We start from the raw sequence: 27,700 nt of genomic DNA, 5'->3' as shown, positions 1-27,700 counted from the left end.
AGGGGCAGGTTTTTGTTTTTCAATGTACTCCAAGCTACCGACCAACCGCTCTAGTAATAAGTCAGTTGTGACTTTCAGATCAGAAAGGTATCAATACTACCCCAAGCCACCGTTCCAGGACTCGTGGGCAATTCATAAAACTCTGCTTTGATAATGAGGCTTTCATCAAAATCACTTGGAAGCCAGAAATAGCCCAGCAATTTGATTTTCCTCCCTTCTATTTCAGTCTCAAAGGAAATCATTTAAATTTCATCAAGAAAAAGTTACGGGGAACATATTGCCATTGAAAACATTTAGTTTGCAGAGTGACCGTGAGTTACACATTAACTTAGAGTCAGAGAATCTGTATCGCGTGTTGGCAATACTGCAAATTTAGTACATCTGGCTTTCTGCGCAACCACCACTCGAAACTTGGGAACATCACTGAGATGCGATTCCTTCCTCTCGGTGGATACAGGCGGCCAGGCAGGAGAGGGGGCTCCCACCGGATTTTACAGTTCATCTTTTGCCTGACGCAAAACAAAGTGGTGTAAGGACTCCAGGTCTCTGCTGCCACTGTGCTCGCTGACTTTTTTTCCTGCCCGGAAAAGCAGCAACGTGGGATAGCCTCGTACCTTTAAAAAAAAGAAAAAAAAATTGAAATGTTTGAATGTCAGTGGTCTGATACAGACACTGAGCGCTTCTTAAATAAAACCAGATAACCTCCTACAGTTGGGGCTGAAGAGATTCTAGGCTTAAGTTTTAAAGAGGTTATAAACCATTTAAAAAGCACCAGATATTTAAAAGGCCAAGCCTTGGATGCTGTTTATTCACTTTGAATCCAAGGCTCCGTTTGAGATTAGCATCAAAGGAATGAAAGTAGAGCTTCTCCATCTGGAGTGGAAAGCTGCTCAGTCTCCTGGTGGAGCTTGTTAAACTGTGGGTCTGGGGGTGGGGGGCATTTCTGACAAGCTCCCAGGTGACACGCAAGCTGCTATGAGGATAGCACTTTGTAAGATCCCAAAGGATACGTGTTTTCTGCTGCATCCTACGTCTTTGACGTTGGGTAACTTTTCTACTGGCATCTATTAAGAGTGAGTAAACTGTATCTGTGCCACATCTATTCTCAATCTAATGAGGCAATAGCTTCAGAGGCCTCAAACATGTTCAGAAAACACTGCAAAAAGAAAAGTGGACATTGCAGTTCTTCCAGACGAGCCTGTATGCTGTCAGTTGGCGCTAACCAACCCCAAAAGGAGGCAGCAGTTAAACTGATAGTCCCTGCACAAGAATGGCTTGCTGGCTTGTCTCTAGGAAGCATACATTCTGATGTTGCCTTTATTTGGCCAATGTACTTAAGAATGCCAGCTTATGTCTGAAAAAAACAAACCTTTACTCAGATACCTACAACGAAGGCTATAAGCCAGCAGAGTATCGCTCACCCAGTGCTGGCCACGGAGGTGTCTGCACATTTTCAATAACTGGCATCTCAGATCCTGTCCAGTCTTCTACCCGGACAAGGCCTAAACCCCCCCACTGGAAAGGGGACGTAGCTCAGAAAAGCCTTTCCCTCCGAGAGCATCTCTGTTAGCCTTTCCATAAAAACCAATCTCAAAAGGATGCAAAACATGCTTTGTAGAAAGGATGAGGACAGAGTGACTTGACTTGGTTGATGCCACGATACCAAATGACATTCTGCTTGGGATTGGCTGCTGCCAACATCCGGAGTTCCCTTGAAACCACGGCGTATACCTACTGAGTATTTGCTGCAAATAGCGCGTTCAGCTGTACAGTCTACTTCAGCTATCTTGACCTCTGCCAAACCAGGGAATTCCTTTTTTGCGAGTTCCTCCCAAGTCGGAGCCAGGTTCTTACAATGGCCACACCTGGGACAGAACGACAAGAGCTCTGGTGAAGTCTTGGGTCAGCTCACGCACCTGCATTTTCCCACCAAGCCTTGTCTTCCTCTGTACAAGGCAGTCAGCCTTTGCCTAGAAATGTATAACACATCAAATGCTCCTGATGGTTGCACCCTCACTTCTCCCCTCCTCCCAAATAAGGACTCCAAAGGCAAACCAAAGCAGACTGAGCTTACCTGCTGGAAGTAAGCTGATCTGAAAGCACGTTTAGATTTTGCAGACTACTGCCGTGATATGGTCAACTAAGCTAACTGGTTGACGAACACATCATGAACAAAAGAAAAGGAGCAGGAAACACACACCACTTTGCTCTTCAATCTGTTGCTCTCCAAGTATTCATGAGATAATAGCAAAGACAAAAAATTAATCGGCCCATAACTCATAAGAGCTGTGCAATTTTGCTTAAGGAATAAAGATTAGTGTCTTTAAAACGAGTATCTTCTATTAAAAAAAAAACAAAACCCTAAAGCTATATAGATCAAGTATGATGTACAAAGGCCCCCTTTAACTGAAGGTGGGAGGTTCATATAGTGGGGGGAGGGTCAGAAAAGAAAAGGGAATAAAGTAACGGGAGAAGGGAGGGTGTGAACGAAACCAAACAGTGGCCTCAGAGCTCCACCAACTTGCTGCTGCATAAAAGGAAGCTTTGAAGTTGTTTTGAAATTCTGAGATGCTGGTGATCAAATTTGAGAAGGTTTGGCACTCAATCTGAGTATGTGAGCCTCATGATAGCATTTCCTGATTTCTAGCAACATGACCTCAGCCCATGAGCCTGCACCGTTCCCACTGACGTGTAAATGCACTTATCTGCCCAACACGGAGTCTGGCGGGTTGATTAATGAGCTGATGAAAAACATCCTGTGACTTAAGTGCATGAGGACAAAACCATTTCGAACGAAACGGCCACTCACCAGGGAGCAAAAAACTTGATGAAGGTTATTCCTTCTGCCACAGTGTCATCGAAGTTGCTTTCGGTCAGTGCCAATACTGTGCTCTGCAGGGGAGGGAAAAGCCACAGTTCAAACACACACCATAAAGTAGAACAGGGCTGTGCTATGATGGGGAGGGGGAGCAGAAATCTGCATCAATCATCTTTAAAAATTGCTGTAATCAGTGCTGCAAGGCCACACAAAAATCCCCATACAACTTGTCTGTCACAAGCTACACAAAGGGGGTGGGGGCAGAGGGGCCTGAACTCAGGACAGGAGGAGTGGCAGGACACCAGGTGCTGTCATAAAGGGATATGACAGGCTGGTAAGTCCAGGGTGGATCTCCCAGCCGGGATGGGGTCAGGGGCTGGGGACGCCACCCAGGCCTGTGTCTGCCCTTTTTGGTGTGGGAGCACCAACAGAACAGTCAGTATCACCAACTTGCTGGCTCCCCCTGAAGTCTGTCTGTCTGCTGCTCTTCTCCCCGAGTGTACCACGCCCATATTTTGTCAAAAAATTTTACTTTTTCTAGGTAAAAAGAACCAAGTCACAAAAGCATGGGCAACGCTAATTCACGTGTAGCAGAATTCTTTTCAAGTTCCCAAAATAAAGGTAGAAAATGCGAATCTAAGAACTGACATGAGAACACACACAGGCCTTTGCATGAGAGAGAAGCCTTACTCCCTGCTCAATCCCCCATGGAAAGTTTCTTCTTGAATGCAGATTATCCAAAGCTCTGGCTGGAGAGTCAAGGGGAAAGCTGCTTCAAGATTCTATTGCAACAGTTATTTGCAGAATTACGTCTATGCGTGTCTCCAAAACGGATGGGTGGTTCTCTCATGGGAGCAAGCCCCTGGGTGATTTATTGTGTGGCTGGAGATACCCACTTGGGTTTGGCATCGAGTGATGTCAGCCACTGATTCCGAGACGAGGCCCTGCCAGGCGGGGCCATTGTGGAACACTACCACCTTTCTTTTCTTTACATCCAGGAAAGTTACGCTGCCCTCGCTGAAAGACCCACTTAACGGTGGAAAACTTTTATTATAAATAGACATGGTTCTGTGTTGCATGAAAACATTCCTAGTATATAATTATGCTCCATTTGGGATGACCTTTATAACCACCGGGACACGTCGGCTCCTCGAACGTACGTGGTGGTGACGACGACAGACTCAGCTGTTTGCTTCTTCAACCAAAACGTCAACTGTTGACACCTGGGCAGTTCCCAACCTACGAGTGTCCACCTGGGACTGGGCCATGGTGGGGGGGGGGGTTGGCCTGGGGGAACTGGGTAGGTGGCTCAGTCGGTTTTTCTGATTCTAAATAAACTGGGGCCCAGGAACGAGCTTTCATGCACACCTGGCTCCCTGCCCCTCACCACTCCTCCCTCGGCCCCAAATGTCCCCAGCGTCCCAAGTACGAACCGGCCGTGCTGTGAAGTGCAGCTGTGTGGAGTGACACAGCAGTGCAAGCATTCTGCTCTGGAAAGGTGTCGACACAGGCCCTGTGGGTTATCAGCTGGAAAATCTGGGCATTGTTTCCCCAGGAAGACACACTTGGACTCCCCTTGAGCAGTCTCGTTTTCAGCTGTGGCTTCAGGGTCAGCGTCTGTCTGTAGGTGATGGCCCATGAACTTGCAGACACCTGCCTGCCCTGCAGCCTTGGCTGGCTAATCACCCACAGGGCTTCTCCACCTCAGTGTCCCCCACCTCACAGCCCTCAGAACCAACATCTGAAGACTGAACGCACCTGCCCTGGTGCCCAGCAGCACCATCTCCCAGACATGACTGGCATCTGCTCATGGCCTCAGACCCCTTTCCTTTCTCCCCTCACCACAGCCACAGCCTTAGTTTGGGGTCTCGCCATCTTTCATGGCCTAATAGAGCGGTTTTACGTCTCTTTCCTACACCTGTCACCAGTCATCTCTCTAAAATTCAAATCTGCTCGACACCCATCATTGACTCCCTATAAATATAGGGTAAGGTTCCGAATCCTTGGCTGCCTGACAAAATCCTCTACAGTTCAGCTTCCACCTCCCACTCCTCTGGCAGCCTGCCCTGCACCCCCTCTTCCCTGTCCTCCTTGCACCCCAGCCCCCCAGCCTCGACTGCTGGCACTGCCTGAGCGTGCCCAGCTGCCCTGGCCCTTCCATCTGCAACACTGACTCATCTTCCACCTCTGTAGGGTCACTTGTGCCATATTTGTCCCCCATCTCTCTCAAAACCACCATGCTTAGCCCTGCACACGCTTTGCTCCTAGCCCCAGAACATCACCGGTATGTGTTCACATCCGTCTGCCTGCCAGCACGGGCACACTCCTCGGGCAGAAGCATGGTCTTGTTTGCTTTTGTTTCCTGACAGCCTAGCCCAGTGCCCAAAATGGAACCTAAGGGCTTGATAAGTGCAGAACAAGTGAATCTAAAACCTTCACAAGAGCTGAATGAGTAAGTCTAAAACCTCTAACATGTCAGAGAGAGCCGAAGCAAACTAAATATCCCACAATTCTGTGCCTCTCAATTTCACTGCAGAAAACCTTTCTGCTCCAAGTCTTTCAGGGGGCCTTGCCACAGCGTGAAAGAATGATCAAAGGAAGTCATGGCAACACACAGAAGGAGAACAAGAGGTGGCAGCCAAGATGTCACAGCACACATTGGCAAATATAGTCATCCCCCAAAGTTACTGGGTCAAAAAGGAAGAATTCTCTAGAGAGCCTGACACCAAATACTGTCTCGGAGATTTATCTCGTGTCTGTTTCAGATCTTTCCAAGGGAAGCTTTTGTTTACGCTTACCCCTAACCAGCATGTGAAAAAGTCAAAGAAGAAAGGGTTTCATATTGAAATGCCAATATAGCCAGCTCTGTATGTCAGAATCACTCTTTATGTCCCCAAATGGTCTTTCTGTCCAAAGCACTTGAGAAGCGGGTGGGCGGGCAGCCCGCGGACGTCACTGGCACCCACCTGGTCAGCAGCAGGCTCAGCAGCCTGCGCGGGGGCCTCTGAGGGCTCGACGGTCTCTGGGGTCCCCCCGTCTCTACTCTGCAGCTGCGATCCCACGTACTCTCTCAGCGCCTCCAAGTCCCTCTTCCCCTTGTACTGATCGATCTGTCAGAGGTACAAGCCGACAAGCAGGCCGTGAGTTAGTGCGTCTCGGAGCTCTGAACCCCTCCAGCCTCCCCCCCCACCTGCTCTCACCCATCCGAGACTCCCCGTCATTTGTCCTCGCTGTGCTGTGCATGCTCACGTTTAAACAGGAGAGTATAAATTATAAATCTCATGTTTATAAATTATAAATCTGGCTTTGGTGAGAGAATGTTACTGCTTTCCCCTCCTGCAGACTTGGAGTCCTAAAAGTGTAGGGTGAGAGCCTGCCAGAGAGCCTTCTTGCTGACCAGACTGTTCTGAAGAATGGAATGTCAGCCAGGGACAGAGGAAACCTCATAGGAGGGAGAGAAAGGGCCCCTAACCCAGACCAGGAGTTAATCCTACTCAAAGGTCCGGAGATCTGCGTTGGTTATCAGAGCACGGTTACCCCATGTCTGCAAGATTTTAGTTATTCCAGCGATAACCTGAGCCACCCGAAACGTTTTAAGATGGTACAACAACTGACAGGTTTGACCTCTCAACAAAAAGACATTTATCAATTAAAAGAAAGACATTTTTGTCTCGTAGACGTTATTCCTCCAAACCAGAGCCCAAACCAACAGTCCCAGCAGATGCTGCAGCTGGTAAACCAGACAACTGCTCACCTCACTTTGGTGAAGAGCAATTTCTGTCTCAATACTAAGAATGGAAGACTTACCTTTTTACCGTCTCTGAACCAGAGGAGGGTGGGATAGCCGCGCACCTGGTGTCCCGAGCACAGTTCGTGGTGCTGCGTGCAATCAACCTAACACAGAGGAAGACGAGGCTCGCGGTCGGTGACCTCAGGAGCTTTCATGCAAAATGGACTCCTAGACATTTGATACTTATGAGTGGGCATTTGTAAAAAATCCAGATTCTGTAGCATCTCTGCCGGCACAATGTGGTTTGCAGAGAGATGTTCCCTAAAGGCTAAGTCTAAATACACCTAAGCCAAGGAGCAGGAGGATGGGATTTAATCTGGGGACATGATTTATTTTAGCTCTGCTGAAAATGCCAATTTTTAGGGGGTAAACATTTTAACCTGAGCGGGTTAGGAAGACGTGAGCCCTGGCCTGACATTTGAGGGGAGTGAGGGGCTGGCCTGGCTACAGAGGTTGCCCTCCATCAGCTCAGGATGCTACTAGCTTGGAAGCTTTCCATAAATTTGAACACAATAGAGTTTTAAAGTCAAGGAGGAACAAGTAGTCAATTTTAACTATGAGGCGTATAATAAAGGGAAAAAAATTTTACTTGTGGCATATAAGGGGGAAAAAAAAAGCCCTGAAAAGATGTCAAATTAAGATAACCCTGAAAAGATGTCAAATTAAGATTATAACTTGTTCAATCTATAAAATTAAAACTTAATTAAGATTATAACTTGTTCAATCTATAATCTATAAACTTAACTATCACAGCCCTTCAAATTTTTTATTTAAAAATTAAATTTTATAAAGATTCTGCTTGTCCAACATTCTCATGAGACGTTTTATTCTAAGCAGCTTCTTTCTTTTTGAGTTTCTAGTGATAGCAAAATCAGCTAAGCAGGACTGAGTTGTTTTTTTCCTACATCAACAAAGTAGGATAAAAACGCTATTTTAGCAGATAAGTAACCAGAAAATGGTTAGGGCATTAAACAGAAGCACAGGAAGCTTTAACCCAAGGAGCGGAGGGTGACAAGCATTTTTAAGGGTCCACTTTTGTCCAGCCACCTAAACATAGTTAGGCTTCTGTTTGCTCAGGCCTGGTTCTGCTTACAGCCTCTGTTGGTATAAACTCAAACAATCTCCTATAAAAGTTCATAAAATAATCTAGGGTAAGGATGCAGGAATGGGGAAGATGCAAGACAGGAAGATTATTTTATAGTTACACACATGAACTGTTCAATAAATAAAAAGTCATAGTTATAACATATAATTACAACCCGTGATTGAAAGCATTTAACAGGCAACAGTGAAAACCCATCTAACTATCAGCAGTAATAACCATTGCAATTTACTAAGTGTTTGCTCTGTGCCAAGCACTGTTCTCAGCCTTTACTTCTTTCATTCTTAATACCACTACCAAGTAGACATCAGCAGGAGGCGTGGAGAGGTTGCCCAATGGCCAGCCAGCACGGGCACAGTGAGGGCTTGAACCTGGCTGGGTCTTTCCAACCTCCACCACCATATGCTTTTTTCTTTTTCTATTTAAAAAACTCTTTTTTTTTTTTTTTTTGCTTTTTTCCCCACCATATGGTTTTAACCATCTCCTGTACTGGGTAGCATCTTATTAACTACAGTTCCTGGGCATGCCACATTGCCACATCATCACCTCTGTACAAATCAGCCAGGTGGCAGAGTAGAACACAGAGATTTTCATAAAAGAAAATCCACAATGGGGCGCCTGGTGAGTCCAGAGGATGGATGAGATCAAGAATGCTTGAAGACCCCCAGAGCTGCTCTGTAGCCTGCCTGAGAGAATTCCAGAATATCCAGTTACACAGAAGTGGCTAGGTATCACTTCTGGCTTCATGACGTAAAGCTGGAAAGTTGGAAAGAGTTCCAGGCAGCAGTGCAAATCGGGGCTCCCCATCAGAGAGAACAAAGCTGAGGCGCCTATGGCAGGAAAGCACTAGTGGAGGAGCTCAGAGGTGGAAGATCTCTAAGAACCTCAAGCGAACAGTCTCTAAGGCCCTGCCCCGTATCTTTGCAGAAAGGGCTCCGGGGCTGCCAATTCAGAATTGGCCGTCTCTTCAAAATAAACAAAGTGGCCGAGGCTGTAATTTATCTCTATGCCGTGGAAACGCCAGCAAACCCAAAACCGGGCTGCCATCTGCGAAGGGGAAATGAATTATCAAGTGGCATGCTAAATGGAATTAATAAATCAAGTTTGCGATTTTGCACACAGAATGAATAATGGGCTCTTCTGCTAATTACTCCAGCCGAAGGAGGTCTATTTCCAGTCTAATAAGAGCTTTCACTTACCTTGCCAATCTTGACGGCTTCGGAATGTTCGAGGCCCAGAGCCAGCTGCTCCCAGGCTGGAGCCAGGGCTTTGCAGTGGCCACACCATGGAGCGAAGAACTTGATAAAGTGGTTGCCTTTAATGGAGAGCCATGGGGGAAGCGGGGGTGAGAGACACTGTTAATTTACGTCGGACCTAACTAGAGACTTAATCGAAGAAGTAGACCCTCTATCCTCTTGTCTAGCAAGTGTCAGTTCTGTATGAATCCTTTAACTGATAGAGTGACTCGATGCAAATGATAAGTTTATATCGATGAGTTTGCAATGATACTTAAAACACAACAACAAAGTCTAATTTGTAAATTTTCCTGAAGCTCTGTTACAAATAATGTCTGATTTCTGGTAGCCCCTTTCCCATTTTGTATTCATAACTCCACTGATCAAATCACCTACCAAGAAACCATTGCTACAATATGTTAAAACAACCTATGTTTATTTTTTTCTCTGATTGAGACAATATGCTAAATAAAGAAGTAAAAAAAAAGAAAAAGAAAAAGAGACTAATGTGTCATCTTTGGCGAACAATGAGGAACCAATGCATCATTTTGAAAACTGTCAATGGGGGAAAAGAATCAGGCATTTCTCCTGCCAGTCATAGGTGAATATTCCACAGAATAGCCAAGTGATAGATGGTGGCAAGTTTCCTTTGCTAAAAAAATGAAACAGGAACACCTGAATCAGAACATCAGCACTTTGCAGCTCAAATGAATGAATGAGGATAGGCAGTGACAGTCAATGGCTGCTGACGTCACAAAGACGTCAGCTTTGTGCCAGCACCAGCTATGAGTCTTGCCCCCACTGCCCAGAAGATCAAACCAAAACTGATCACATCCCTAGATCCAGCTACCAATTTACAGGAAATAGAGAGATCAGGGAAACGTGTTAAACTGTGTCACAGGGACATAATCAGCAGAGTCAGGACTGTGTGGCGGGAACTTGAAAGGTCAAGTCACCTGGATCCTCAACAAATAAAATGCAACAGAGAAAAAGAGGTTTGGGGGAACCTGGGTGGTACGGATGGTAGCACAAAATTGTGGTGTCATTACCACCTCTGAATTGAATATGTGAAAGTGGTGAAAATGGAAAATGTTTGATATGTTATCAGAAAAGAAATTTTAAAAATGAACAAAAAACAGAACTGTACAACACAGTGAACCCTAATGTTAATCAGATAAATAATATTGGTTAATCAGTTGTAACAAAGGAACCACACTAATGCAAAATGTTAATAAGAAAGAAAACTGAGTGTGTATAAAGGAAAATATGAGAACTCTTTCTGCATGACTTTTCTGTAAACCTACAACTGCTCTAACCATATATTTAAAAAAATTTTTTTTTTAAATTAAAGTGTGATATAAATCAAGATTCATGGATTTAAATTCCAGCTCTGCCACTTACTGGCTTGTTATCATCAGCAATTTACTCAGTTTTTTCTAACTTATTCCAAAAAAAAAAAAGAGAGAAACGTAAGAGATATTTTTAAAAAGCAGTCAAATTCAACAACTCTAGTGCTCTGGAATGAACATCTGGGTGATGAAACCAGAAAGGCGAAGAAGTGGTTTCCATGGAAGTTCGGATACTGCTTCCTTGGGGAAAGCGGTCTGTGAGTTGGATGGGGCAGAGGAGGAGGTTTACTTCTTAAATCAGGCATGATTACAAGGGTAATTGCTTTACATTTGTTTTCTACACATATATCTAACACATATATCTCTGTGTTATATTTTATAATAATATAGACAATCTAAACAATTGAATATCACCCCGTTGGCTGGGGTCGGGGGGAGGGAACTTCCCCAAATCATTATTTGGACACTGAAGATTTTTATCTAGGCTGTTCTACAGGCTGAGACTTCAAATGAAATCAGGCTGAGAGCAAAATGCAGAATTAATGGGGGTTTAAACGTGACAGCCTCGAAGCAGAATGATTTTGCTACATCTGAGCCTCTCCAATCCGGCAATAGTGAGCTGGAGAGAAATGGTGAAAAGACTTACACAAAAGAATTAGTGACTTTATCTGTGAGGCTGAAAACGTGCCTCTGCAGATGGTTTATATCACCTTGTGCTGGGAGGTAGAAATCTGTCAGCGCATCCATGGGGGAACACCACTGAGGGCAGGAAGCGACTGTAGCTTTCTGAAGAAAGATGTGACCTCAGACCCTCTGAGAGCTGTACAAAATAGCACCTGTAGAGCCCTGCCCTTTGTTTAGGACTTGGCTTAGATGGTCCCTGAACAAGGTGATCTGGGTAGCACAGCCTGCACAGAACCCAAGCCACTCCCAACTTACAGCAGACCCAACACCCCCATGGGAAAGCACCCCGAGGTTCCGCTGCCACCACCGTTACAGATTAAATAATAACCTTCCAAAAAAAGGGAAAAGGCTGAGGACATCGCCTGTTATTTCAGATGTTAAATGTGGTGGGGAAAGGGCTTCAACCCCAGCAGGCTTAGGTTTCAAAGCCAGATACAATTTTAAGCACTTTCTCACAACATTTTCAACCTGGTCTTAAAGAAGGATTTCTCTCCATGGTAGCATTTGATAATGGAAGTCAGCAAGCTGGCTCAATGTGCTTTCAAGCCATTTGTTGCTGAGCCAACTTCTCTGAAACAGATCTATGTGAGAAGGGAGGAAGACATATGTTACTGATGTCAGAAATGGCAACTGAATTGTTCTGCTATTTATCAGACACTATTTCAGGTGTAAAGACTCTCTAATTTGACACATATAATGGTGCCCTAAATTTTTTTAAAACAAAGTATCAGAAGCTTTTGTTTTTTGCCTCAGGCTGAAAAAGCATACGATTGTCATTACTATAAACGAGCAACATTCTCGAGGCTGCCCTGTCCATCTAGTGTATGAATTAAGTCACAAATTGCTGATTTGTGAGCTCTGAATTTCCACACCTCAGGCTTTGGTTTGGCATTAAAACAGGTGTTTCCATGAGGGCAGAAGGTAAAAGGGGGAATCATTCTGAAGAGAGAAACCTTGCAACTGGGATGAGCCCCTAAGTGGCAAGAAAGCAAAGTGAGAGGTCAAGGAGTGGTAGTTGGTGGTTCTAGAATGTGCGTCCCAGCGGGCATGCCCACGAGAATTGCCCCCTACCTTGTGCTATGTGCAGCTCGAAGTTGCCGGCTGAGAGCTCATAGAGCCCCTGCTTGGGCTCAGGGGCTTGGGGAGGCTCCGCTTCTGGCGCTGGCGTCTTATAGGAAGAAACCAAACAAAACAGTCACCAAGTGCGTCTCTGCAGACAGGGAAGTCCACTGAGGAGATGACTCTTGTCTGCCTAAAGACGCGTGAGGACTCCCCCCCTCTCTGTGCGATGCTGCACTCTGGAAGGAGGCTGGGCCAGGAGTCAATTTAGTGAAGTCCAGGCGCTATGGGGTGACCGCCCTCCCCACCCCAACCTCCCGCTTGCTGACCCCAAGCCAAGCAAAGCTAACAAACCAAAGGACAGTCCCATCCCAAGTGAGGACTCTGTCCCCTTCTTTGGAACGTTATTTGCCATCTCCCATAGAATACAGAATAAAATTCCTGGTACACTCACTCAGAAGGGATTAGAACGTAAAGACACGGAGGCAACAAAATGGACAGAACAGAATGCAAAACCATCAGGGAACAGGAAACAGGGAAAGATAAGAGAAGCATGATCCAAGAGAAAAGTAGGAGAGGAAGAAAATTCAGGTGAGTGGAGGGTGACAATGAGAACCCACAGGGCAAGTATAACCAGTACTTTCAAGACAGAATGTAATTTGCATGACCATATTTGGCATAGGAACATGCAATGCAGGGGCAAGTGGCTTTTTAAAATGCTTTTGCCACTCCCTGAGCATGACGAATCAATGTGTGGGCAGCTATAGGATCACCTCTATCCAAGTCTAAATTTTTTTTTTTTTTACCTTAAACAAAACATATATTTATATATATATACACATATATATGATGAAGATGATGATGTTATCATTGCATGATTAAAAACATGTTCCTCTGTTTGAACCACAGCTTTGCAGGGTTCCAGCAAAGGAAATCTATGGGGCTATTTGTCCGGGCCATCTGATCTACCTATGGTGGCTCCAGTGCCATCTGGGTAAAGTTCCTAGTCAACAACAGGATCTTTTAAACACTACTCTCCCTTTGTTTTTGCTTTTACTTCCCAACATTTTATTATGAAATTTTTCAGACAGAAAATGTGAAAGAATTCTATGCTAAACACCCATATTCCTACCACAGGGGTTCTACAGTTGACGTTTTGTTATATTTGCTTTATCACACATCTAGCCATCGCATTAGGTTTCGATGACCACGTGAAGGTGCTGGTGCTTTCAAAATCCCATGTATTTCTCAAGTCGATTATACTTGTCTGAGCTTGTAATGATTTGTCCTCAAACCGCTTTCACAAGTTAAGTGGAAGATGACCAGTAAACTACACGCTCTGCATTCAGAGCTTACAATTCTGGACCTGTAGGGGAACAGGTTGCAGAATTAAGTTCTGACACTGACAAGAGAGTTGCGTTTGGATAATTCTGCAAAGCAAGGACACACTGTAGACCTTCCATTTATATCAAATTATTTCTTTGATTGTGAACTCAAGGCACTCTGCTTTAGAAGGTATCTAATCCTGTCACAGCTCCCAATCTCTCAAGACTGTTTCCACACCTGACCACATTTGTTTCACACATTTGCTCTTTCAATGCTCAATTACCTCTGCCCCTCCCGGTGTTCTAACTCCCACTCTTAGCCTTAGGCTAATCTGCCTGCCTTCAGATTTCTCAATTTTTGCATCCAGTACCGCTGTGGCCTCCAACTGAAGTAACCAGAAAAGAAACGGGAACTGAACTGCCATTTTGTTGCAGACCCACAGGTATTTACTACTCAGTTTTCATCTGTTGGTTCAAAATCCTAGTCGAGTCTGGAAAAGCTTCAAAAGTGCTGAGGGCTCAAAGCCACGCGAAGTTGTAATCACAGAGCACCACGAAATTTTCCTTTCTGCTGCTGGCTTGTCACAACTTTCAAAATGCTGATGATCCACTATATAGATAACACCTCTTAGGTTTTAATGTATTGGATTAGCTAGAAGTAAATACCTGAAACTACCAAACTCCAACCCAGTAGTCTGGACTCTTGAAGAAGACTGTGTAACAATGTAGCTTACGAGGGGTGACAGTGTGATTGTGAAAACCCTATGGATCACACTCCCTTTATCCAGTGTATGAATGGATGAGTAGAAAAATGCGGACAAAAACTAAATGAAAAGTAGGGTGGGATGGAGGGGGGGATGATTTGGGTGTTCTTTTTTGCTTTTATTTTTTATTCTCATTCTGATTCTTTCTGATGTAGGGAAAATGTTCAAAAACAGATTGGGGTGATGAATGCACAACTAAAAAAATAAAGGTATCACATGCCACCATGCATATTTTCTGCTCCATATTTGTTTGGTAGTTAAGTTTCTGACACGTAGTCGACACTCAATAATTGAATGAATAAAAGTAACAAACAAAAGAAAAAGGCTGATGATCCACAGTAAAGAATGCCCAGGAGAATGATGACTAAGTGAAGAGTCAGTGAGTCCAAGTAAGGTGAAACAGGATGCTCTATTTAGCTCTCAAAGATGCGCACAGGGCTTTAAGTACTAAAATGTTCATTTACGGAACCTCTTGGGGTACTGTCCGTTCCTGTGCTGCTGGGTGGCTACAAGAGCACGCCCCTCCGTCCTAGGGAGACCACAGCTCAGTGCATTGCAGAAACAGGGACATCACATCCTGCTGAAGGCAGGGTCCACTGCTACGGTTCTCAGGAAAGCAACCTGGCGAGATTCATCAAGAGCCATAAAAATGGTCTTGCTCTTTCGCCTTGCAATTTTATGTCTAGGGATAGATTCTGAAGAAATCATTCAAAAGAAGGAAAAAAGATGTCTGAAAAATTATACATGACCTAAATATCCATTGACTGAATAGCTGAATTATGGCAAACCCATATGATGAATATAAAATATGATCAGTAGAAAGACTATACACTAATAAAGAAAATCATGAATGGAATGTGTTTAATGATTGTAAGTGTTTAAGGAAAACAAAATACAGATTCAAACATGGAAATATAAAAATTGGGGTAGAAGGAAAGAAAACAGCAGGTTTTCTTTTCATTAAGTTCTTCAATGTTGCTATTAACACTAGGCGAATGAGATCTAAATTTATCCTGCCTAAATATAAAAATGGATATATTAAGCTACTTAACAGCCTAATATTAGCTATTATGGTACAAAAACAGATGAAGAACTTCCAATATAGCTGTTGCTTAAAATAAAAAGCTAGGTTCAACCCACAGAGAATTTTCAGTATGCAATATAAAGGGTGCATAATTTGAATTTCCTCCACAGTAAGGCATATTACTTCAGCTAAAAAAGAAGACTTGCAATGGAAAGCACCAACTGTGCTTCTGATTTTTATAGTCATTGTTTCCGGCAATTGTCTGACATCCCTGAATGGAAGGTGCCCCTGAGACAAACTCTTTCTGCCATCCTGACACAGGCTGCTGGATTCCTGAATATAGAGTTAATGTAGGAGACAAGTTTCTTGTGTGTGTGTGTGTGTGTTGTTTTTTTTTTTTTTTTGATGAATTCATCTATGACAAATATGAAAAGTTCATTTAAAAGGTTTATTTGAGGCCACTGCTTCCTCTTTAAAGTTGGTTTAAAATCCAAACCCTCTCCTCACAAAAAAAGAGAGACTAGTTTTCACAAAGGAAATGAGCTGAAGGTTGACTCGACGTGAAAGTTACACCTGCTCATCCAGCTTTCTGGCCATGACCGAGATGCAAATTTACTCTCTGAGAGGTTCGTGGTTTTCCCTGTTACCTAAAATTGGATCTGTCTCTGGTCACAGCAACCTTCTCCATATGGCAGCTATCGTTTTTAAAATATAAGGTACTGAGGCACGTATGCAGCACTGGGTTTCTGACTGGCTGTGGCGTCTACAGAAAACGCTAGAGGGAGGGTGTGTCAGTTTGAATGTATTACATCCCCCAAAATGCCATTATCTTTGATGCAATCTTGTGTGGGCAGACATATTAGTGTTGATTAGATTGTAATTCTTTAATTGAGTGTTTCCATGGAGATGTGACCCACCCAACTATGGGTGATAACTCTGATTGGATAATTTCCATGGAGGTGTGGCCCTGCCCATTCAGCATGGGCCTTGATTAGTTTACTGGAGCACTATGTAAGTTCAGACAGAAGGAGTGAGCTTGCTACAGCCAAGAGGGACACTTTGAAGAATGCGCAGGAGCTGAGAGAGGAACATTCTGGGAGAAAACCATTTTGAAGCCAGAACTCTGGAGCAGACGTCAACCACATGCATTCCCAGCTAACAGAGGTTTTCCAGATGCCACTGGCCATCCTCCAGTGAAGGTACCCAATTGTTGATGTGTTACCTTGGACACTTTATGGCCTTAAGACTGTAACTGTGTAACCAAATAAACCCCCTTTATAAAAGCCAACCCATTTCTGGTGTTTTGCATGAGGGCAGCATTAGCAAACCGGAATAGAGGGGAAGAGCTGCTTGTACCCCAGAAAACAACCCCTGTCAGTACCCATTTACAGCTGCCATTGTGCCCAACCCCAGATAGTATTCCTTTCTATGCACCCCACTTGACGCCATATGAGTCTTCACTCACTGCTTCAACTGGAATTGCATTCAAAGTCCTCAAATGCTATGTTTCAGGAGAACATATGGCCTGGCAAAGCTGGCCATCTTCCCAGTCCCTCTCCAATACCCCCCTACAGAACATCCACAGGCCACTGAGGCTCCACGGGCTTTTTCCAACTCTGAGCATTAATCAAAAAGGAGCACACACAAAGGAACTTAATGAACTGCTTATGATGATAATGATTTGTGACAAAATGTAAGACTCCCAACATTAATTGGGGGATGGGGTGGGAAAAATCACTTATCCTTAGTACAGGGAGGGGCATTCAGACACTAAGACTTAGTTAAGGGTATTAAATTAGGCTTCCAGCAAAACCACTTAGGGCTTTGAGGACTGAGGATTGAGAAGAAATGGGTAGACTCAAAACCTGGGCAGAGCTGGTGGGAAAGTCTGTGTTTGGTGGCCATGGGGGCCAGGGGGTGGAGGGCCCCTGTCCTCCCTCGGGAATTGTGGGCAGGAAGAGCCAAAATGAGCCTGGACAGGTCACTCTGAGCCCAAGAGTCAAACTCTGATGCTATGGAACTAGAGTCCACTGGATTCCATGTGACAGTGGCACAGATGTGATGTTAAAAAAATAAAATGTGCTTCTCAGTGAGACATGTACTGAAATGTTCATGATGACAAGCCACCAGTACTGAGGGGATGTGGGATGTGGCATGTGGGAGGGGTGGGCCAAACAAGCTTGGGGAGATAGTGACGTCTGCTGAAGCCACGTGATAGGTCTATGAGGATTCATTAAACTCTTCCTCTCATCTTCCTTGCACGTTCAGATCTTTCCATAATAAAAAGTTAAACAGTTATTAATTTGCATGTAGAGGAGCAATGAGTTCTAAATTAGTAAAGAGTTGCTTTGGAAATGGCAGCCTTCATTACGCACTTAGACTCGTCTCTGTCTAGTTACGTTCTTACCCCAAACGTGCAGGAGGGCAGGCGGACAGGAAGCAGGTTTTCTGTGTACTTACAGCGGGTTCCTCGTTCAGCATCTGAAGCATCCACTTTTCCAGGGTCTCAAAGTCCCGGGGACCCTGGTACTTCACAGCTTCTTGGCCAGGTTTGAAAAACTTTAAGCTGAAAGGGTAACAAAGGATTAGGCAGAGCCAACTTTTAAAGCACTTCAAACCACTTTGAGCTGACAGCATTATCCTCTCAGGGAGCAAACACAGTGTTTACTGAAGCAATGATTGGGAACGAGTTATGAATGGGCGGTAGCTACACACAAGATCTGCCACTCTCTGATAAAACTCGAAGAGGAAACCAACATCGTGGTCTAGGGAGAGAATAGATCCATTTAATCCTGAACCTTTATAGGTTTCTGATTTTATTCAAGAAAAATAAAACTGAGGTGAAAACTTCAAAACTGATGCTGTGAATTAAATCCCAAGCTGCAAGTATTCATTTCTCATATATGCAGAACTTACAAGCTTTCCCCACCGCCAGATATTTGTTATCCTTCTCAGATGTCAATACTTTTGTTTTTAATAATTTAAACTGTAGTAGATACACCATCCTTTTGCAATAAATTTAACTTCAGGCTACCTCTCGGGTAGCAGACCCTACCAGTGTATGAATATCCAGTTACTGAGAGAATTCAAGTTTCCAACTATAAGAAATTTCTGACACTGGTGATGTGGTTCATTTACTTCCTCACAGAGAGGGAACCTGATTTTCTCTAGATGTATTGGCCTCTGAAGGAAAATGCAAATAGGAGACAGGAGCATTTCCTTTAGTGGTGAGCAAAAGACATCTCCAGGGGACAAAATTAATACTGCCACTTTCTGGATCATTCCACTGGGAATGCAAAAAATATGCACAAAATAAAACCTAATAGAGGTGTCAAGGATTGTGGGGGGGTGGGAGTTGGCCGGTGCAGAATGTGGCTCTTGACGGAAAAAAAAAAAAATACAAACTAGCATTTCTTGGCAAGTTTACTCATCTAAAACTCCTAACACTTTAACGGCACTCATGTGGATTTTGCTGGTAGATGCCAAATGCACAGTATCAGAACTGTGAAAAGCCAAGATATGCAGAAATCAGAACTTCAGGTTTGAACAGCTAACTCCCCAGTGGCTTCAAAATGAAGTCTCATAGCTACACGAGAACACCAAGACACTGGCTACAGTGGGCATTTAAACAGAAATGGGTGTTCCTGGCCTTACACAGAACATGAAGTGGTATGATGGGGCTCAAATAACATCCCTAATGTGTCTCCAAGAAAGAAAACATACCTCGTTTCCTCAGTAGCTTATACCTTATAACCACAACAAAAACCCAAAGTCTAATCAATACCCCATACTGCATCAATGTTTCTTAACATTTTAAGGAACCTCAAAGTAAGATGTAACCATTAGGACCTCCCTCACCCATCCCAGGGACGTCCTGAAGCTCTTGAAATGTGTGTTCTCCCCTTCGGGAATTAGAAGATGCCACTGCCCTTCTCCACCTCCCTTCTAGCTCTCTCAAGTCTCACTCCCCCACCAAAGGGCTTCAGAGTGGCAAACAGGTGGATGGTGAAAATATCAGAAAGGATCGGGGATGGTAAGATGAATTCCCCATTTCTTTGCTAAGGTTAAAATACTGTAGAACCTAACCCATGAGTTTCTACTGAGCAAAACAAAAATAAACAATTAAATAGATATCTCTTCTTGGTGTTGGAGTGAAAATCTTTCTAACCTGCCCAAGACCAAGAGTCTTCCCTAAGAAGTCCAGAGCCCAGGGACAGAGCTGGAGCTCCGCCTGCAATGGCTGAGGGCTTCCACCTGTCCAGCCCTCTGACCTCAATTCTCACTACAGTCAGAGATGACGGTGGTGGTGGAGACTGGGCCATCGGGTACAAGCTCCAAACTTTTCTGCTATGACCCCACCTCTGCACGAGCATTTTTCCCCCTTAGTGATTTGTTTCTCTCTTTCAAGGGGACTGCAGGGGACAAAATTCCTACATATGTTGCAGATGTTGGAAAAAAAAAAACAAAACACACGAAATAGATGGCTGGGAAGTCCTTCAGGCCTGCTCCCCTGATGCCCTAGACGTAATGATTCTTTACAGGCTCAACAGGAAGACCTCACAACGGTTTCCTGAGCACAGCCAGCCATCTCACAGGGCTCTGGGAACCCAAACTCCCTGCCTCTCCAATCCTTCTGACAAAAGTGCTGGTGGGGAGAATACCATACGAAAGCTGCTATACCGTCACAGATCCTGAGCTTAGACACTTACGTGCATCATCTGATTCAGGCCTCACGATAACTCTATGAGATGGGTCTTTGTTTAGAGGAAGTAAAAGCTCACACAGGTAAACCCATGTGTGCTGGCTACGTTTACGCAGCATGCCCTGTCTCGTGCACTCTGCAAAAAAGAAGCTGTCCACAGCACTTCTGTGCGGACATGGCAGTTCCTTCCCAAACCGTGTCTGTATAGCGTGAGCTCGTTTTAGTTCCTTCTAGCAACTTGAAGTCAGCACATGGTTTACGTGGGGAAAGCAGATCTCCTAAATAAAACTCAGGGCACGTAATCCAACATGGATCTGCAGTAGCTGATGTTGCAGCCACACAACCCTACAACCAGGTCCAAGGGGAACACTCTCTCTCTCTGAACTTCCTTAACGTTTGCCCTTCTTAGTCCTACAGCAGCTCCTGTTTCCTCTTCCCTGCAGTAAGGTCTGAGGTGTACACAGTCACACAGCCCCAGATGGTCGGCTGCTCGAGAGGGAACACCACGGCCAGCCCACCTCTGCTGCCTTTGCCTTGAAAATGACAGGTTCGTGATGTCACCATTTATCCCATCATCCTGGCCCCCATGACTTATTTAGGACACCCTTGATCCAAGCAGAGTTTATTTAATGCAATGCTATGAGGCACAGAAAACTCGATGCCTTTAGGAAGTACACAGAGCAGGGAATTTGATCCCTATCGATCTGACTTGATGCAAACTTGACAGTATGGCACTTGTGTTAGTGGCCAAGCAAAGACCAAGAGTTCCAGAGCTTTCATGGAAATGCCAAGTTTGAAAGGAGGAGGCTGGGGGAAACCCTGACAATTAATGGGTGTGCTTAGACCACTGTTTGCAAACACCTTACCTCATTTAACGCTCATAACAATGTTCTCTGGGGGTTCTCACCATCCCTAGTTTGGACTCAGAGGTTAAAGAATGCGGCCAGAGCCACGTGGCGAATTAATGGTAGAGCTAGGGTTCAATGGTGGGGAATTAGTGGTAGGGCCAGGGTTCAAATTAGGTTCAGGCCCACAGCCCTTCCCATTTTCCAGTACTGCCTCTCAGGGTGGAAGGTAAGCTCTGGTTTTATATATAACTGGTGGTTCTCTGTGTCACTCAATCACATAATGAATGATGTAGAATTGGCTTCGTCAACCTGCACAGACACTGAGGGATTTTCAGGAACAAAGCCTCCCCCTTCTGCAAACAGCACCTTCCCTTTTGTAGAGAACGCTCCCCTCCAGGGCTTGCCATGTGATCTGATGCTTTCCTACAAGACCCTGCCTCCCTGGGCACACAGAATGTTCTAGAAGGAACCCCCCCCCCCAAGCTGGACCCATCAGTGGGGGCCCAAGTGCTTTTCCAGGAACTGAGGGACACAGAGCCTACAAGCTGTGAGGGCACCTCATGGGCAGCACAGGTCCCCAAAGTCCTGGGTCCGAGTTTCCATGCTTCCCCAGCAGGCTTCTCATTAATCTCCCCTTTTCTTTAATGAGCCAGTCTCAATCGCCATGTCTGACAATCAAAGAACTACTCCCTGTCAAGGGAGTGGCTAGCAGTGCTTGTCAGAACTGCTGCACTGATTTGTCTCTCTGACAGACACACAGGGAATTACTCTAGGAGGGATGTTTAAGAAAAAAAGTCACTGAAAATTCAAACCGAAATTGATTTCAACATCTGGGTTCACTGCTGAAAAGGTTATTTGTGAAGGAGAAATGTGACCACCACTTTTGTCTGGTAAACACACACTCTATAAACAGGAAAAGGTGTTTCAGACAACATGGATTAATCAAAGGTCTTTCCCACACAGAGCACAAAAAGGCATCGAAAATAGAGATGGTGTTAAATATAACCTTTCCTTTGAAACACAGACTGCCTGCTTAAATTTAGCATCTCCTAACTCCTCAGAGCTACAAAGGAAGTTACCAAAAAGTTTCACTTGGACTTTTTTTGTTGGCCCAGTGTAGCTGGCAAATAGAAGTGGAAAAATCTGTAAAGGGTGGGAAGCGTGCCCCCCTCCCCACTTACGTGGGGTATCCTCGAACCCCCTGGGCAGAGCACACCTCCGAGTCGGCTGTGCAGTCCACCTTCGCCACGTAGACTCTGGCATCCTCCATGCTGTTGTACTTGTCCCCCAGGACATTCCACGTGGGCTGCAGCCGTTGGCAGTGGCCACACCTGAAACAAGAGGTGCATGACAAGCATGCTGAGTGCAGAGTCGATTTACAGAGGATGGCTACAGGACCCACCCCTCCCCCACTTCAACTCGCCAGCGAGTCCTGTACCCTTCTCAGCTTGAAAGTCAAACTCAGCAAAATACTGTTCCAGAGCCACCTCGATCTGGGCACTGCAGACCTCCTACTTCACCCAGGAGCCCACGCTTCTCCTCTCTGCAGTCCGCCCTGGGCCATATTGCAGTATTTACAAGTTTCTCAAAAGGCCATATCTGGCCTCTGTACACACTCTTTCTCCTTAGCCTCCCCCTGGCCAATTCTGATTTGTAGCACAGGTTCAGCGTGGGTGTCGCTTCCTCCAGGAAGTCTGCCCTGACTCCCCAGGCTAAGTTTGGTATCTGTCCCCTTCTCCTCCTCTTCTGGAAGGCTCTCTTGCTCCTCCTCTGCTACAGCAGCTTAGCACTTCTCACTGTGATTGCTCCTTTATTTAGTCAGGTCTCCTCTACTAATTAACCAAATATCCCCAAATGCAAGGCCACCTCAAACTTAAGATCAATTCTGTATTCTCTCCAATGAGAAGGTCCTTAAAAAAAAGTTTATGGCCACCCCAACTTCTAAGGCTGATATAATCCAATGTCAATTTATATTATTTTATTGTCAAAATTTAGTTGTACATTGTGCCTAAGAGTCTCCCCGAGTGCCTCTTTGTTGCTCAGATGTGGCCCTTTCTCTCTCTAGCTAAGCCACCTCGGCAGGTGAAATCACTGCCCTCCCCCGTATATGGGACCTGACTCCCAGGGGTGTAAATCTCCCTGGCAACGCAGGATATGACTGCTGGGAATGAATCTGGACCCAGCATCATGGGACTGAGAACATCTTGATGACCAAAACGGGGATACAAAATGAAACAAAATAAAGCTTCAGTGGCTGAGAGATTTCAAATGGAGTCGAGAGGTCACTGTGGTGGACATTCTTACTCACTATATAGATAACACTTTTTAGGTTTTAATGTACTGGAAGAGCTAGAAGTAAATACCTGAAACTACCAAACTCCAATCCAGTAGCCTTGACTCTTGAAGACAATTGCATAACAATGTAGATTACAAGGGATGACAGTGTGACTGTGAAAACCTTGTGGATCACATTCCCCTTATCCAGTGTATAGATGGATGAGTAGAAAAATAGGGACAAAAACTAAATGAAAAATAGGGTGGGATGGGGGGTATGATTTGGGTGTTCTTTTTACTTTTATTTTTTATTCTTATTCTGATTCTTTCTGGTGTAGGGAAAATGTTCAAAGATGGATTGAGGTGATGAATGCACAACCATGCGATGGTACTGTAAACAGTTGATTGTACACCATGGATGACCATATGGTATGTGAATATATCTCAATAAAACTGAATTTAAAAAAAAAAATTAGTTATACATAAATATTTTTAAATTCCCTACCACTTAGAATAATTTAGAATCCTTGCTTTTTTCCACTCGCCACATTTCACGAAAGCATCAGCATCTTTCCCATCACTAGAGCTACTTTTCTGAGTTACATTCTTTCTTTGATCATCTCCTTTAACTGTCTCTGCTGTGTGCAAGCCACATTTGAACTGTGTCTGAGCCAACACTGGAAACTTTATCCCAAGCCTCAAGTACATATTCAAGCAGCCTTAGGGCAACTGGCTTTTTTCACTCATCTAGTAAGTGTGTTTTCATGCTGTCTACAATGTAACTACTTATTGTATTGTTTGCAAAGTGATCTTTAAAAGGGTTGCTTACCAGGACATCCAATAATTATAACTATGTGTTCTTTCTCCAAATAATTTCCAAAAAAAACCTGTGTTAAATCTCTTTGCCTCTTTTCTGACAGGTGACCTCAATAATAAGCATCTAAACTTGAATCAATTAAGTCTGGTCCCAGCTACTATGTCTCCCCTAAGCAGCCCTTTTCTGGGCAAAGCTAGAAGATTCCCTGTTTTACAAGAGACTCAAATACAATAGGATTCCCTCTCTTCTGGAGGATAATTTTTAGAGCAAACTCAGTGTTATATTTTAAGTGTATATGATACAAGTTCCAAGAAGGCAAGCACTGTGTCCTTCTCACTACTGTATTCTAACACTTCGCCTGTGCTTGAGGTGTACTAAGTGCCTGGCAATTTATGAGATGAATGAATGAGAAAAAGCACAGTGAAACTGCACCAGATGTGGACTTAACTTCTTGAGATGCAACAAAGTGAGACTGGCAAGGGGCAAAAAGATTACAAGAGAAAAAAAAAAAAAATGCCAAGTTCCACAGCACCATGGAGTGGAGCTGAGCACTTGCTCCTCAGCTGGGATGGCCGCCAGCAGGCTCCTGCAGCTGGTGCAAGCATCTTACCACGTTGAGTGTGATGCTTTCTAAAGACACTCTTTAGCTGTCTAAAGCACTAAATCCAGGAAGCTATGCACTGTTTGCACTGTTCCAATGCATTGTTAAAAAGTCAACACAACGCCAGATTAAGAATGAGAATAAACAGTGGGTTTACGGTGCACTAAAATGGAACTGACTACCCTGGCTCATCACCAAGCCTGTGTGCCCCTCCCGCCCCCCACCCCAAGTACCATCCAAGTGGCACTTCCAAGTACGGGACCCTGTGGCTCCATCTCGCTGCTCTGAGACAGCCAGCTGCATCCAGAAGGCAGTTTGTGGCCATGTAATAGAGCAAGGTCTCCTGCTCCTCCCCAGGAGGCAGCCCTGACCTTGACCTCATTGGAACCCAGTTCAGTGTGGCCGCCAAACTGGCCCGAGGGAAGCTACAATATGACGTTGGCACAAAACATACAGCAGAAGGACACCCTTAAATCTGCCAAGTTCAAACCCCAAAACCCACAGATCGGTGTCTTCATGACATTATGCCCTGAATCCCAAATCACACCTGGTCTTCCAACATGCCACAGCAACTGCAGCTGGAGAGTTATCACTGAAGGGAAGACGGAGGCAGCCCACAGCTCACCCCGAGTCCCAACCTGCTCTCTCCTGCATAGCTTTTAAATGCCATCCTAGGAAATGTGCAGTAGGTGATAAAAAAGCAGTAGGCGATAAAAAAGCAAACACACAAAAGCTTAAAAGGTAAGTGTCTGGGGAGCAACCATCCACTTCTATATGCCACGTACAATAAAAAAGGAAGCCACTTAATACCAAGCACCCAAGGCTAGTTGACAATTATGGCAGACACCCCAAAATTAAACACCCTGGGCACTGCAAGGCCTTAGCTGTGTCCACATGTCAATTTTTCCTGAAGAAGAAAAAGAAAACCCATAGATAGTTTTTTTTCCACCATAATGGGCTCCAATTAAGTGGTCTGCTTAATTGCAATAGTTACTGGGAAATTACTCCTGCTCAGAGAAACCATTAAATATGACTGATTATTTTATACTACACAGTATTTTCTATACCACTGACAGTTCTAAAAATTCATGTCAGTTGGTTCTTGGGAACTTGAAACATATTTTCTGATAAATTGTTAATAAATGATGGCTATGTCCCAGACAGGCCCTCTAAAGTTGATTTAACTCCAACATTGCTAGAATATAGTGACAGCCTGAATTCTGGGCTGAGCCCCAGGAGCAAGACCTTCTGCTGGATGGATACAAGGTTGAGAGAAAAAAGTTTCCCTCCACTTTCAAGGGCATGGAGTTGGCACAATTTTCCAATGGGCAGTTTTCCTCAGATACCTTCTGTTACCTCCCTAATGCCTCCTTATTGCTCCCTACCTCCCTTTCCCACTTCTCAAAGAGCCTCCCCAGCTCCAGGTAAGAAAGCCAAATTCTGCAATAAGCATACCCAGCCAACCTGACATCTCAGGGGCTTGTACACCTTAAAACCGTGGCCCTCTGCTCTGCCCAGAAGCACGTGCTGAGTCTAGGCCCTGGAACAAGGCAGGGCTTAAGCCTATGACAGACAGACCTTTAGCAAGACAATCCCTAGGTCAGGGGTCACTCAGATTAGCAGCAAGGACCCCCACCAAAGCCCCCACCCAAACGTGAAGGCAGGAGCTACCAAGTCCGGGTGATTTTTCCCATCCGACACTTTCCAAATGACCTGACCCCAAGAGAATAGAGAGGATGCCAGGGGACAGCGCTGAGTTGAAGGCCAATGGGCTCCTGTCACCAAACACAAAACTCATATCCGCTCCAACAACTTCTATAAACCCCATACAATGAAAAAGAAATTTGCTCTATCCCAAGTGCCCAAACTCGGGCTGTTCTCTGTCTTCAAAGGCTACCTGCCCTCGGCCTCCCAGGCTGGCCTGGGAACCCCCCCTTCCCACCCGACAACACACACACAAAGTGGGAAACCACTCCCCGGTGCGTTTCCTTCGATTAAACCCTCCCGTCGGTGCGGACCCCCGGTGGCCAGCGAGTCCGGCCCGCCGAGCCCTGGCCGAGGGTCCCCGCATAACCGGGGGAAGGGAGTCCGGGGACAGGCGGGGTGACGCCTGGGCTGCCCAGTCCTAAAAGGCCTCCGGTCCCCCTCGCTGGACCCGGGAGTGAACGGCCCTTCGCGGCGCTCTCCTCGGGGCGCGGATCCGCCCCCGCCTCCTCCCCTCGCGCCGCCCGGGCCGCCCCCCGCCACGTCAGCCTGGAGCGCCCGAGCGCCGCGCCCGCGCCCCCCGCGGTCCCGCAGGGGTGGCCGCGTGGCGGGGTCCCCGGGGTCGGCGTCCGGGCCACGGATCGCCGCCGCCGCCCCCCACCCCTCCCACACACACTCTCCCCAGATGGGGGGCCCGCGGGGCGGGGACCGATCCCGGGGCGCGGGGGCTGTGCGGGAGGCGGGCGGGGGCCGTTACCAGGGCGCGAAGAACATGACGAAGTGCGCGGCGCTCCGGACGCCGTGCTCGAACATGTCGGCCGTGTACAGGTGCTTGGCGTGCGGGTCCTGCTCGGGGGCCGCGGGGGGCTCGTCCGCCTCCCCGGGCTCCTGGGCCCGGGCCCCGCAGCGCAGGCCCCAGCGCCCGCCACCGCCGCCGAGCAGCAGCAGCAGCGCGGCCAGGGGCAGGCGCCGGGGCAGGAGGCGACCTGGGCGCGCGGGCATCGCGGCGGGGCTGGGCGCGCTCTCGCCGGGCTCCGCCGGTCCCCTCGCCGGCGCCGCTCGGCCGCCCGCCCCGCGCCCCGCGCCCCGCCCCGGAGAGGCCGCGCCACTTCCTCCGCCCGCCCCGCCCCGGCACCCTTCCCCCTCCCGCACCCTATCCCCGGCCTGGCGGGGAGCGCTCCAGAGCCGTCCCCCAAACCCCTCTCCCCAAGGATCCGGGTCCTGGCCCTTCGGGGCGCCCGGCCCCGGGGGAAGGAGAGGACGAGGCCGGCGCTGGCCCGGGCAGATCCCACTTGGCAGGGCTCCCCCACTTCCTGGGACTGTTCAGATTGATCCTGCAAGGCGCTGCGCCCCTCTAAACCCCGGCCCCCAGCCAGGGCGATGAACAGTTGTGAAATGAACCCCGGGAACCGAGTCCGGCAGGGAAGCCCCCCGGGGAGACGTCGGCCTGGGTTCATCTCAGCGCACATAAGGACCACAGGATTTCAGGCAAAAGGGAGGAAAGAGCTGCAGTCAGCAGAATGTGGGAAACTGGGTAAAAGGGAGTACGGTTTGCACCTGAATGAGTCAGGCTGTGGGCCCGAGCTTACAGGTGTGTTGAAACT

The 27,700-nt window shown here is 46.2% G+C and overlaps 1 protein-coding gene across 2 annotated transcripts; it reads right to left on the bottom strand.

The window, feature by feature from the left end:
* Positions 1–277: 277 nt before the first annotated feature.
* On the bottom strand, positions 278–27,155 carry TXNDC5 (thioredoxin domain containing 5). Of its 2 annotated transcripts, XM_037842749.1 has the most exons (10): positions 26,854–27,155; positions 21,882–22,031; positions 17,611–17,716; positions 12,050–12,146; positions 8,910–9,025; positions 6,626–6,712; positions 5,785–5,928; positions 2,810–2,892; positions 1,736–1,865; positions 278–614 (listed from the first exon to the last, which is right to left on the bottom strand). In XM_037842749.1, exons 1-10 carry the CDS (start codon positions 27,096–27,098, stop codon positions 492–494), a joined length of 1,281 nt encoding a protein of 426 aa, XP_037698677.1. In that variant the 5' UTR covers positions 27,099–27,155; the 3' UTR covers positions 278–491. The 2 variants fall into 2 exon arrangements, 1 of the variants encoding a protein (XP_037698677.1); XR_005217841.1 differs by lacking the exon at positions 278–614 and having other exon boundaries at positions 1,733–1,865; positions 2,075–2,892.
* Positions 27,156–27,700: the final 545 nt, after the last annotated feature.

Source organism: Choloepus didactylus, chromosome 7, assembly GCF_015220235.1.
Source record: "Choloepus didactylus isolate mChoDid1 chromosome 7, mChoDid1.pri, whole genome shotgun sequence".
NCBI lineage: Eukaryota > Metazoa > Chordata > Mammalia > Pilosa > Megalonychidae > Choloepus > Choloepus didactylus.
This window is presented reverse-complemented; position numbering and strand designations above follow the sequence as displayed.